Below are 13162 nucleotides of genomic sequence, written 5' to 3'. Positions count from 1 at the left end.
GTTTTCTTTTTGTTCATGCTTCAGTGATAGTTGTTCTTGAGTCTACAATGTTCAAAGCTATGCAATGTTATATTTGTAAATACATCAGATTAATCAGTACTGAAGACAAATCTGGAGCTTATCTAACAAAATAACTGATGATAATTCTAAAGTTTTGTAAATTTTTTTTGGCAATATTTAGCTTGAATTTAATTGTATTATCTTTCAACTTCTAAATATTTTTGGTGACTAAAATATCATTTTAATAAATATATCTATACAAACACTGAGACATATTTTATATATGGTCGATGTTGATTTCCTTCACAAAATTTCATACTTTGTTTAACTGTTACAAGCTAAAGTTAGGTTGGCAGTAGCTTATATAAAGTGTATAAAGGATTTACAGTCAGTAAATTAAAATTGGTTATTAATAAATTGGTACAGAAGCTTCTTTCAGCCACAAAAGGGAAAAAAGGAATTTGTGACATTTTTCCTCATAATTCTGACTTCCTTGCAATTATGAGTTTACATCCCACAATTCAGATGTTTCTACACAAACGTAATGTGCAAATTTGAGTTATAAAAATCAGAAAATTCTGACCTTTGAATCACGAGAAATGCCTAAAACTTACAAATGTAAGAAACAAATGTGCAACTCTGAGAAAAATAAATCAATAATTACATAAAATCTCTTTATTATAGATATTTTTTAATATTATTATCATCATTATAATTAGACTTTTTTATCCTGTGGTGTTAACAGGCTTCCATTAAATAGAGGGACCAGCATAATAGAATAAATTAGTTCAAACTTTATTCACATTTCAAAGGTTATTGTCTATTTATAGATGTATGTATTGCATTTAATTAATTGTTCACTTCATAAGCAGCACATACAGATGAACTCCTATATGTCATTAGAATACCTCACCTGAATGTTACTTTTGTTCCTGCTGAATTTAGTAATATAAAAAATCATGGGCGTCAAAATGGCGCAGTGGGTAGCATGATTGCCTTACAGCAAGAAGGTTGCTGGTTAGGGTGAATTGGGAATTATTTAAAATGATTATAAGTTGAAGTCCAAATTATTCACCCTTCTGTGATTTTTTTTGATATATTAATATTTGCTAAATGATGTTTAACAGAGGAATTTTTGAAAAGTATTTCCTATAATATTTTTTCTTCTGGATTAAGGCTTATTTGTTTTATCTCGGCAAGAATAAAAGCAGGTTTAAATATTTTAAAACCTATTTTAATAGCTCAATTTTATTAGCCCCTTTAAGCTATATATTTTTGATTGTCTGCAGAAGAAACTACTGTTTTACAATTACTTGCCTAATTACACCAATTAAGCCTTTGAATGTCACTTTAAGCTAAATACTAGTACCTTGAAAAATATCTAGTAAAATATGTACTGTCATCATAGCAATGATAAAATAAATCAGTTATTACAAATGAGTTATTAAAGGGGTGGTCCGTTATGATATTATATTATAAACTTTAGTTGATGTGTAATGTAGCTGTGTGAACATAAACAACATTTCTGAATGTAAAAAGTTCTAAGTTCAATGCAAAGGGAGACCTTGGTTTTTACAGAATTAGCTTAGCAAAGCCTACAATGAACAAATGTTGGGGACTCCAAAAAAATACTTCCGCCGCCTGTGAAATCACAAAGGTACGTTTACTGCGCACCCCACACTGCACAGCTACAGGCCGTGGCCAAAGGCGCTGTAACGTTAAAGCAGAGATGAAGCTAAAAATGCATCTAAACGCTGCTGTTTCCACAGAGCTTCGTCTGTTTCTGTATTTGGGCTTCCAAAGGACACGACACAAAGACAGAAGTGCTTACAGTTCAATATTAATTATGTTCCAGAGAATTATAAAATACACAGCAAGTATGATTTGACAAAACAGCCTCCAGAAATTCTCTCAGTTCAGTTCTGGATTTGGCTAAAATCTCCTCAAAGCAGAAGCTGTGAACTACAACCTGTAAGTGTTTTTATTTGTTAAAATTGATCATGACATGTACAGTGTCTAGCGTTAACGGTAAGTTATGATGTAGCAACGATGTAAACAATGGGAAATGCTGCTTTGCGAGCAAACGATTAAGCTATATTCATATTTATCAGTCAAACTGCTGTAAACAAACACAGACTCCACCAGCACGTTCCTGTCTCTTATGTGTGTGCAGGACTTTGCATTGCTTCTCTTTAGGCAGCTTTTCCATACATTTCACATCTCAGATAATGAAGTCGCAAAAGATATGTGGATGATTTATATTACTTACACCTGCATATTCTGGATATATGTGAAAGACGTCGTGTAATGCATAGAATTAAAAAAATACAGGATAGCTCACCTCGTGGACTCGTGGTAGCAGCAAAAAACCAATAAGGCTCACACAGGTAGCATCCCACATCTTGTGCTTTATTCTTCTGTCACGATATATTACAGAAAATAACTTAATCTGAGCATCACAGAAAAAGAAAGTCCAGCGCACATGCGCTTGTTACAGAAAGTTCACACATTCACACACATACACACATAGATGCAGACAACATTTACACCACACACACACACACATAGACGCACGCACAATGGCAAATGCTCTTAAAGCACCCCCTTTTTACTCGTTACAGACACTTGTCAGATTTTATTTTAGAGAGCAGGCAGGAGGTTGACAGCAGAAAAGCGTGCGCTTTTACAGGCGTGACGTGGAGCCGATCTGTGAATTGCAGCACATTATGACGATGACCAATCAGAGTCACTTGAGGGCGGGCCTTTCAGAGGAACTAGGAAATATGACAGTCGTTTTCATGTTAGCTAAGTAGCTGTCTATAATCAAAGTGAGATCCATGAAAAGATAACACGATTTCCATCAAGTGAAACATGAGCACACATTGCTCTGCATCTTAAAATGACATTCTGGACCACCCCTTTAAATCTGTCATGTTTTAACTGTGCTTTAAGCATCTTCACTGTATAGAAAAAACTTTAGCTACAAAAGTCCTTCAGTCAAGAGCAGTGAGGGCTTTTCTCCTTTTGTTGTTTGGTTAAATGATAAAAACAGTCAGCAGCAGGGATATTGCGCACTGTCTCTTTAAGAATAGTGCGGCTTTGGTATAGTTTCTCTTTCACGTGTCTTTTGATTCTCAACTTGTTTGTTTGTTACACAAATGAGGGCTAATATGAATAATCACTAAACATTGAGAATGTGCATGTATTTGACCATTAAAGTGCTCACATTAAGATGGCATTAGATATGTGTGCTCTGCTCGTCTAAGAGCCTGTCAGAGGCTAAGCGTGGCGCGCACTCACAACAGCAGGTCCTTTTTCCCACTTATAAAAATATTAATAATGCACATCCAGTGCTGCAAAAGTTACAGTACAGTACATGCTTTTAGTCATTTTCACGTGGAGCTGAGCTTTGCAAAGCAACAAATGTGTACAACTGGAAAGGGGCAGTATATGATGGAATAATCGTTTATCTCGGTTAATGGTTTTTCATAATCGTTAGAAACCGGAATTTCGATTGATTGCACAGCTCTAAAGTAACCAAGTCAAAAAGAAAATGTATAAAATAATCATGCAGGAAATGACTCTCTCTCTGCAGCTGGGCAGATCTCCACACTACTGTTAGTGACTCTTATTCCATAATAGCCTGAGTAGAACTGGGTGTGCTTCCCTCCATGAGTGAAACGGATAAACCGAACACCAGGTCCATAATCCTTGAAGACGTGAGTCATCTGAAATAGAGTAGAAGAAAACTTTTAAAGTACAACTTCTCCTATGTTTACATCCACAGAACTCTCCTGTTTTTGACACTTGAAAACCAAGACTTTTGAAAACGCTGGAAATTTGGAAATTCGCTCAGTTATAACATTTTAAATGCAAAGATGACACTTTATGACAACTTAACAAACAAACACATCACAACCTGTCAGTGTCTTTGTCATGACAACTTGACATTACCAAGGCAACAAAACTTGTCAAATCTGTCATAAACATTTTCTTATTATTTTTTTAATGTTATGGAAGGATACCGATTACAACCACAAAACATTAAAAGTTGGGACGGTATGGAAAACACAAATAAAAAAAGAATGTAGTGATTTCCAAATTAACTTTAACTTGCATTTCATTGCAGACAATACAACAAACATCATTTAATGTGTTCCTTGTGATTTTTATCGCTTTTTTCTTCAAAACAAACAAATAATTTTGGTTCTTCAACACATTTCAAAAACAGTTGGAACATGAAAGCATTTACCACTTTGTAACGTTGCCATTCCTTTTTACAGCACTTAAAAGATGTTTAAGAGACTGAAGACACCAAGTGATAAAGTGTTTCAGGTGTAATTTTGTCCTATTACAGACAGGACTTTGTAATGTGTGCAGAATGTGGTTTTGCATTGTCTTAAAGTTTTAAATTTTAATGGGCATACCTGAAAAGGAAGGCAACATATTGTGCTTCAAAATCTCTGTGTACTTTTCACCATTAGGGGTGCATCACAGAAGTGTTGACTTTTAGACTTGCTGCTGGTAATAGTCTGGATGATTATTTTCCGCTTTGGTCCAGAGCACACAGCCTCCATTTCTTATTTTAAAAAAATACCTTAAAAATCTGATTCTATGACCACAGTACACATTTCCACTGTGTGATGATCCATCCCAAATGCCTCCAAGCCCAAAGAAATTGATGGCATTTCTGGACACTGTTAACATTGTGCTTCCTTTTAGCACAAAATAGTTTTAACTAGCATTTGTGGATGTAACTACGTATAGTGGTACTTTAAGATTTGCCAAAGTAGTCTTGAGCCATTTCATGTGGTGAAATCCCTTATATATGAATGAAGATTCTTGATGCAGCCACCTGAGGGATCATGGTTGTTTAGCGTAGGCTTGTGTCCTTGTCCTTTACGCACTAAAAATTGCCTTCCTATCTTTCTTTGAGGAACATTTTCTCACCTATTTGTTGGCAAACTGGTGGTCTACGGCCCATCTTTGCCACTATACAGTGGGTACGGAACGTATTCAGATCCCCTTAAATTTTTCACTCTCTCTTTAAAAAATAAAAACTGAAATATCACATGGTTCTAAGTATTCAGGGTCCTAAGTATTCAGACTCATTGCTCAGTATTTAGTAAAAGCATCCTTTTGATCTGATAAAACCATGAGTTTTTTTTTTTTTTCGGAAAGATACAAGAAGTTTTTTAAACCTGAATCTGGCGATACTCTGCATTCCTCCTTGCAGATCCTCTTCAGTTCAGTCAAGTTATATGGTAAACATTGGTGGACAGCCATTTTTAGGTCTCTCCAGAGATGCTCAATAAGGTTTAAGTCAGGGCTTTGGCTGGGCCATTCAAGAACAATTACGAAGTTGTTGTGAAGCCACCCCTTAGATATTTTAGCTGTGTGCTTAGGTCCTTGTCTTGTTGGAAGGTAAACTTTTGGCCCACTTTGAGGTCTTGAGCACTCTGGAGAAGGTTTTCATCCAGGATATCCCTGTACCTTGCCATATTCATCTTTACCTCAGGTGCAACCAGTTGTCTTGTCCCTGCAGGTGAAAAACACCCCAACAGCATGATGCTGCCACCACCATGCTTCACTGTTGGGACTGTATTGGACAGGTGATGAGCAGTGTTTTCTCCACACATACCGCTTAAAATTAAGGCCAAAAAGTTCTATCTTGATCTCATCAGATCAGATAATCTCATTTCTCACCATCTTTGAGGCTGCATGTTTTTTTTTAGCAAACTCCACTGAGAAGAGGCTTCCTTTGACATACTTTGACATAAATCCCCGACTGGTGGATGGCTGAGATGATGGTTGACTTTCTACAGCTTGCTCCCATCTCCCAACTGCATCTCTGGATACAGTAATCATTGAGTTCTTCTTTACCTCTCTCACCAAGGTTTTTTTTCCCCTGACTTCTTTGTTTGATCGGACTGCCAGCTCTAGGAAGGGTTCTGGTCATCCCAACCATCTTCCTTTTAAGGATTATGGAGGCCACTGTGCTTTTAGAAACCATAAGTGCAGCAGAACGTGTTTGTAACCTTGGCCAGATCTGTGCCTTGCCACAATTTTGTCTCTGAGCTCTTCAGGCAGTTCGTTTGACCTCATGATTCTTATTTGCTCTGACATGCATTGTGAGCTGTAAAGTCTTATATAGACAGGTGTGTGGCTTTTCTAATCAAGTCCAATCAGTCAAACACAGCTGGACTGAAATGAGATGTAAAACCATCTCAAGGATGATCAGAAGAAATGTTACAGCACCTGAGTTAAATACATGAGTGTCACAGCAAAGGGTCTGAATAATAAGGACCATGTGATATTTCAGTTTTTCTTTTTTAATAAACCTATAAACATGTCAACAATTCTGTGTTTTTCTGTCAATATGGGGTGCTTTGTGTACTTTAATGAGAAAAAAAAAGAACTTAAATGGTTTTAGCAAATGGCTGCAATATAACAGAGTGAAAACTTTAAGGGAGACTGAATAATTCCCATACCCACTGTAGGACTAGACCTTTCTTGGTTGTTGCTTTTGTACCAAATCATAATTAAAATCACCTGTTGACATATTGAGGAACACATTAAAAATGTTTGTTGTATTGTCTGCAATGAAAAACAAGTCAGTAAATTTAGAAATAATTTTAAAAATGTGTTTTTCATACTGTGCCATTTTTTCTGATTTGGGTTTGTATTCTCTTTTTCACAAGATATAATATAAATCCTCAAAATGTGTCTGTAAAGGTTCAGCTCAAAATACCTCACAGGCCATTTAACATATTGTTATTATTGAGTTTGATCAACTAGCATATTAATGGTTCTGATACACTGACGTCTCCTAATAGACATTACACTTTTAGTACAATTCTCTCAAAGAAAACCTAAAAAGTAAGTCAGTCACCTGCCTATAAAGAGTAGAACACATTTTTGTTTATAAATTACACTGACAGTAAGAATTTTCCTGATTATTCAAGCAACAGAGTTCTGGTCTCTGTGAAACCAGCCAGAGTGGTAACTCATGTTAACAAGCACTTTTAGAAGGGAACATTCATTCATTCATTCATTTTCTTTTCGGCTTAGTCCCTTTATTAATCTGGGGTCGCCACAATGGAATGAACTGTCAACTTATCCAGCATATGTTTTATGCAGCGGATACCCCTCCAGCCGCAACCCATCACTGGGAAACATCCATACGTTCTCATTCACACATATACACTATGGACAATTTAGCCCACCCAATTCACCTATAGTGCATGTCTTTGGACCTGGAAGAAACCCACACGAAAATGGGAAGAACATGCAAACTCGAACAAAGCGACCTTCTTGCTGTCAGGCAAATGTGCGACCCACTGCGCCACCGTGCAGCCACGAAGAAAACATTTGCTTCAAAAATATTGCTGAACAGCAATGAGGTGCTCCATTTAATGAACCTTTAAAATGACCCTTAAAAATGTGTAGGCCACTGTAATAACAAAAAAGCTTGAAGTATTATCAACTCACTTTACACCATGGCTCATCATTCCACTGTTCAATGACCACTTTCTCAGGCTGAAAGGTATCAATTGGCTCCTTCTTCTGATCAAGCAGCTCCACACAGATTTGATACTCACATCCACCATCAAAGTATGGTCCATACCTGCCAATAACACAACACATAAGCATGCTGACTGTAATACGCCTTGTCAGACTTCTTTATTCCAACAAATATAGAAAACCACAAAGTAGAAAAAAAACTAACGATGAAATGAACGCGGGAATGTGCGCTGGTCCACGCCAACTTCATGCCTGGCGTACGTGCGTTTCTTGTGTTTGTCTGTTTTATTTCCATTGGTGACTCCTGGAGGAATTTATGTTGAATTGCACACTGTAAAGTGTCTGAGCCGTGCAATGGCAGCTGTATGAGACGGGTTTATCCGCATGTCTACGTATAAGCGTTTCCATACCATGCAGTTGACCAGCCAAACATAAAAGCGGAATTTGCAGCGGTCGCTGGTTTGCCCAATGTAATTGGGGCAATCTACTGCACACACATTGCTATAAAGGCACCATCTGAAGATGAATTTGTATACGTGAATCAGAAATATTTCCATTCAATAAATGTGCAAATAAAATATGATGCACACACTTATTAATGATTCCTACTTGTCTTCCTCGTGATGAAGAGAAGGCAAAATCTGATATGTAGTGGGGGAAAAAAAGAATGAGTTCATCAGACGCTGGATTCGAACTGAGTTCATGGTCGAACGTGTCAAAACATGTTGCCATGCGTTTTAGGAGCTACGCCACTCATGCTGTTAAAGACATTTCACAATTTTACACCTATACATCGCACTATTTCTTTTTTTATCCACTCAATGTTCAGACCCAACTGTGTAAACCACATCAGCTTAACTCTCTCACTCTATTTTTTTCTTTTGTTATTAATTTCGGAGGACAAACTTGCAAATAACACACTTTTTCTCTGGTCTACCACCGATAGGAGCACCTCCAAATCACATTCTGTTCAAAGTTTCTCGTCTTGCTTGCTTTTGCCATTGCTTTTTCGTTGGGTTTTGCCAAAGTAGAATCATTTGCATATTCATATGGGGGAGGAGGCAGGGAGGGATTTGCGCTCGTGCATGTTTCGTTCAGTTTCACGTTCATTCAGATGTACAAAGAGACTATGCGTGGGATTCCGTGTACGCAGTGTTTCATACATCTGAATTTTTTACTGCATACGCACATTTACAGCTTTGTGCGTACGCAATATTTTAGTATGAATTCAACGCAAGTCTTCTTACATGAGGCCCCTGGTATGTTCTAGTCATGTCGGATTCTTGCAGATAAGACACTACTTAAGTATGCTGAAAGTGGATTAGACGCAACTCTGATACGGTGTCCTTAAATTCTATTATTGTGAAACACAAAAGTTAATTTCAAAAATTATTAAAATATGGAAGGTTGGAAAATTTTGGACATAAAAAAGAAAACCTTTATATATATTATATTTATAGCCAGTAAACAGGATATTGCACTAAAATGCTTGACGCCAACTGCTGTAAAAATATATAGCTGAGCTAAATTTGTGTGGTTTAGCTAAAACTAATATTAGACAAAAACATGTTTAAAATAATGATGCGGTGGCGCAGTAGGTAGTGCTGTCACCTTACACCAAGAAGGCCCCTGGTTCGAGCCTCGGCTGGGTCAGTTGGCGTTTCTGTGTGGAGTTTGCATGTTCTCCCTGTGCTTCGAGAGTTTCCTCTGGGTGATCTGGTTTCCCCCCACAGTCCAAAGACATGCGGTATGGGTGAATTGAGTAGGCTAAATTGTCCATAGTGCATGAATTTGAATAAGTGTGTATGGATGACTCCCAGAGATGGGTTGCAGCTGGAAGGGCATCCACTGCATAAAAACATATGCTGGATAAGTTGGCGGTTCATTCCGCTGTGGCGACCCCAGATTAATAAAGGGACTGAGCTGAAAAGAAAATGAATGAAGCTTTGCAATAACCTGATACATGATAAAACAGATCTCTTCTATTTACACTCAAACTTTTGAAATGGCTTCCTTTTACACTGAAACGCCTTCTGTTTGAACTGAAAACTTCATGCGTATCCACATATGAAATTACTTCCATGTATGCATATACACAACTAATTGTATATACATTTAAGAGTTGTATTTTTTATGTGTTATTTGCGTGTTTATGCCCCCACTGAATTAATATTCATGTACGAGAGTTTATAGGTGCATACACATTGATTAAGTTGTATATGAGAGTATGTACAGGTGCACTCGCATGCAGCGAGGAACCACTTTTAGTTTAAGATCGGCTGACTGCATTAGACAGAAACATGTGAAGCCAATGTATAAAGGTAATAAAGTTTTAAAGTTTAATTAATGCTATTATTAACTGAGAAGTGAATCAAATTTTGCTTAGAAAATTTAACTGAACTGTACCATTGGCCCAAAACCTCAAACCGTACCAAACTGTGGCATCTGTGATGCACCCCTAATTGCCACATTACCAATAAAACTGTTATAATCTTTGAAGAGGAAGAAGACATTGTAGCGTAAATGCTCACCAGTCTGAGATTTTGATGTGAGGTTGCACCTCATCCATGAAAGCAGTGCTGTAGCCTTCTTTCTGCAAATCAATCAGCTGTTTTTTCAAACATAACCTGAGAAAAAAAGTCTGTTAGTGATTTATATGTACATTGTAATTGATGACTGATTTCAATATCCCTAATGCTAAAAAACTTTTCTGAAGCATCTGAAACATCAAACATACTCATAAGATGTGGCAAAATTTGGTTGACTGTCATCTGAAAATGGCTTCCTATTTTCCTGATACCCACCCGTCATCTCCATTATCTACAAACTCCCATCCTGTAAGTGAATCTAACAAAACATCACAGAAGAAAGCAAAAAATATATATATATATCACATTTTAATCAACACATTTATTGTTCAAACTGATTTATGTAAATTAAGGTTATTGTTGACTAAAACTAAGCGATTACTTTACATAAATAAAACATCAGAAATAGTCAAAATATGAAAGCTAACTTTATTTTATCTCAGTTTATCTCTGTCACTGGAATTTTTGTCAATTGTCAAATGTCAATGATATAGACGTGACTCACCTTCAGCTTTAGGATTCTTGATCAGGTTTCGTCGTTTCTTAGTCATAAAGTAAAACTGGCGCCAATCCTCTGGCGGTCTGGAAGCATTGCAGGGCTGAATGCCCTCTCTGCGACAGCGCTCTCTCCAGTGTGCAGAACTGTCCACCAGCTCTTTCCACTCTTGACACACCAGACGACATTCATTCACTACACGAGCAGGCAGGTTCAGCAAGATCTCCTCAACAACAGTTAGAGGAACAACTGCCATCACACCTGAAAACTAAAAAGCAGAATTATAACTAAGTTCCAAACCAGTAGGAAAATCAGACTGCAGAACATGCTTGCTGGTTTAGTGATTTTAGCTGGTCATTAAACTGAGAAATAAAAGTATGCGAGCTGTCACTGGGTTGACATTATACACATTTGTACCATTTAAGTACAAATGTGTACCTTTTAAAAAAGGTACACATTTGTACTTAAATGGTCCATATTGGTACTTTAAAAGTATACATTAGTACCTAAAATATTTAAAAGGAAGACTTCTGTACTTTTTAGGTACTAATATGTATCCTTGAGGTATTAATATGGACCTTTAAGGTACAAATTTGTACCTTTTGAAAAGGTACCACCTCCACCAGAGTGTAGGCTATCATGTTCATGTTAAGTTGGTCTAAGGAAAGCCATTTTCAACATTGTTGGTTTGATCGAATCAATAATCATTGTCATGCATGCTGTTCATTATTCAAAAACATAAACTGAGACCGAGAATTGATCAGCTTACTGCCGCCGATCTGCTTTCAAAGGACCTCAAATCCGTCAAAGGTGCATCTGTGTTTCTGCTTTCAGCCTGGCCCATATTCTCCTTTAAAGATGACGTCGAAGTCACTTCTGCCCGTATTGACCTAAGAGTGAAAACACTTCAAAAGTTCAAAAATCGTATCGATTGATGAATTTGTCAGACAAAATTCGTGCGGTAAAAAACCCAGAAACAGAAACACAAATAGTTTAACGTTACTTAGTCAAATTTCACAGTCTCTAACCACAGATAAGGTTATACTTTTACTGCGAAAACATCCATCGACTACCGTGTTGCGTTAAAGGTCCTGTTACCGTTAGTTTTCTCAACTTTCTTCCAAACTGAAAGTACGGATTACTGTTGCAACTATTTTCAACAAAAAAGCGCTAAGCTCTGGCAGAAGAGTCGCTAGATTGCGTCATACGTCAATTTGCATATTACTGACGTAATCACGTCCAGGCATTTCTGTTTGTTTACCAGCCCATGGTTAATAATGGGGTATTTATATTTGCACTACGCTTTGTGTAAGCATGTCACAAAGCGTACACAATACATCAGTATAGATGTGTAGTGAATTTGCAGGAAACTCCCAGACGTAATAAACTCAGATAAGTTAAGAAACTCTGACTTAAAATATCTTTGAACAAGAAAAGAATAAACGGTCAAATTAAATTGTTTAAATAAAGAAGCAGATCGGTTTGACTGTACAAAGGAAATACCTTCACACCACTGGTGCTAAATTATTTGTCGTCGGTACGCAAAGGAGTGATCTGCTCTCAGGCTGCTGGTGAGGCTTCTGTACGTGGACTGCGCCGCCTGTCAGGCGGGGAAAGGGCCGGCGGCATCACCCGCAGCTCGTTGAGAAGAGTAGGGACGGTACAGTATGGACAAATTACAGTCTGTAAAAATCTCTAGTGACACACAAAAAGATTAGTCGCTAGGGGGGTCTGAAAAGTCGCTAAATCTAGCAACAAAGTCACTAAATTTGCAACACTATCCACATTGCGTCAAAGCTCCGCCCATAACAGTGATGACCATAGATATATATCTATGAGTGACGACAGTTGATGTCCCAGTGGAATTAATATGAGACGATTTTTGTATCTCCCAAATGCATGAAGATGAGTTACAATATAAATAATATGAAAGTTAATGTGTGTGTGTGTATATATATATATATATATATATATATATATATATATATATATATATATATATATATATATATATATATATATCTGAATAATTCTTTAAACAAAACAGTTCATAATTGTGGATGTGTGTGTGTGTGTGTGTGTGTGTGTGTGTGTGTGTGTGTGTGTGTGTATATATATATATATATATATATATATATATATATATATATATATATATATATATATATATATATATATATATATATGAAATAACCAGTACTACTTTATTTTTTGTCAGAAACACAGGAAAAATCACAAAATTTAGTTGGTCATACATTTCACATAACTGCAAAATCTTTATATTGAAAAGATAAAAAAATATATTTATGATGACATCAAGTGTGCAGTAATAAGTATTCTGTTCCAACTGACATGCAAGACATCTTAATTAATGCAATTTTATTATTTTGATTCAGCAAGGATGTATTAAGTTGCTGTCAAAATGCAAAAGATATATATATATATATATATATATATATATATATATATATATATATATATATATATATAGTTGAAGTCAATTCATTAATTTAAGAATCTGCAGGTTAGTTTACTAAAATAAAAGGATCATACA

General features: G+C 36.5%; 1 protein-coding gene across 8 annotated transcripts; it reads right to left on the bottom strand.

Moving 5' to 3' along the window:
- Positions 1-2388: 2388 nt before the first annotated feature.
- Positions 2389-12413, bottom strand: fbxo6.1 (F-box protein 6, tandem duplicate 1). 8 transcript variants are annotated; one of them, NM_001447121.1, is made up of 7 exons: positions 12112-12413; positions 11378-11498; positions 10618-10876; positions 10262-10371; positions 10056-10151; positions 7492-7627; positions 2389-3728 (listed from the first exon to the last, which is right to left on the bottom strand). In NM_001447121.1, the coding sequence occupies exons 4-7, from the start codon at positions 10339-10341 to the stop codon at positions 3567-3569; spliced, it is 474 nt and encodes a 157-aa protein (NP_001434050.1). In that variant the 5' UTR covers positions 10342-10371; positions 10618-10876; positions 11378-11498; positions 12112-12413; the 3' UTR covers positions 2389-3566. The 8 variants fall into 8 exon arrangements, with proteins under 8 accessions (NP_001434050.1, NP_001434047.1, XP_087162369.1 ...); NM_001447118.1 differs by having other exon boundaries at positions 10329-10371; XM_087306243.1 differs by lacking the exon at positions 12112-12413 and adding an exon at positions 11637-11787.
- Positions 12414-13162: the final 749 nt, after the last annotated feature.

The sequence above is a fragment of the Danio rerio genome, chromosome 23, assembly GCF_052040795.2.
Source record: "Danio rerio strain M-AB ecotype USA chromosome 23, GRCz13ab, whole genome shotgun sequence".
NCBI lineage: Eukaryota > Metazoa > Chordata > Actinopteri > Cypriniformes > Danionidae > Danio > Danio rerio.
Note: the sequence above shows the minus strand (reverse complement) of the source record. Positions and strands in the feature narration are given on the sequence as shown.

Bases quoted from the DNA above. Each gene is read 5' to 3' on its own strand.
- fbxo6.1 (NM_001447118.1), bottom strand. From the start codon at position 11,452: ATGGGCCAGGCTGAAAGCAGAAACACAGATGCACCTTTGACGGATTTG. The intron at 10,877-11,377 runs GTAAGCTGATCA...TCTGCTTTTTAG, and splicing joins TTGAAAGCAGATCGGCGGCA to TTTTCAGGTGTGATGGCAGT. The intron at 10,372-10,617 runs GTGAGTCACGTC...ATGTTTTGTTAG, and splicing joins CAAGAATCCTAAAGCTGAAG to ATTCACTTACAGGATGGGAG.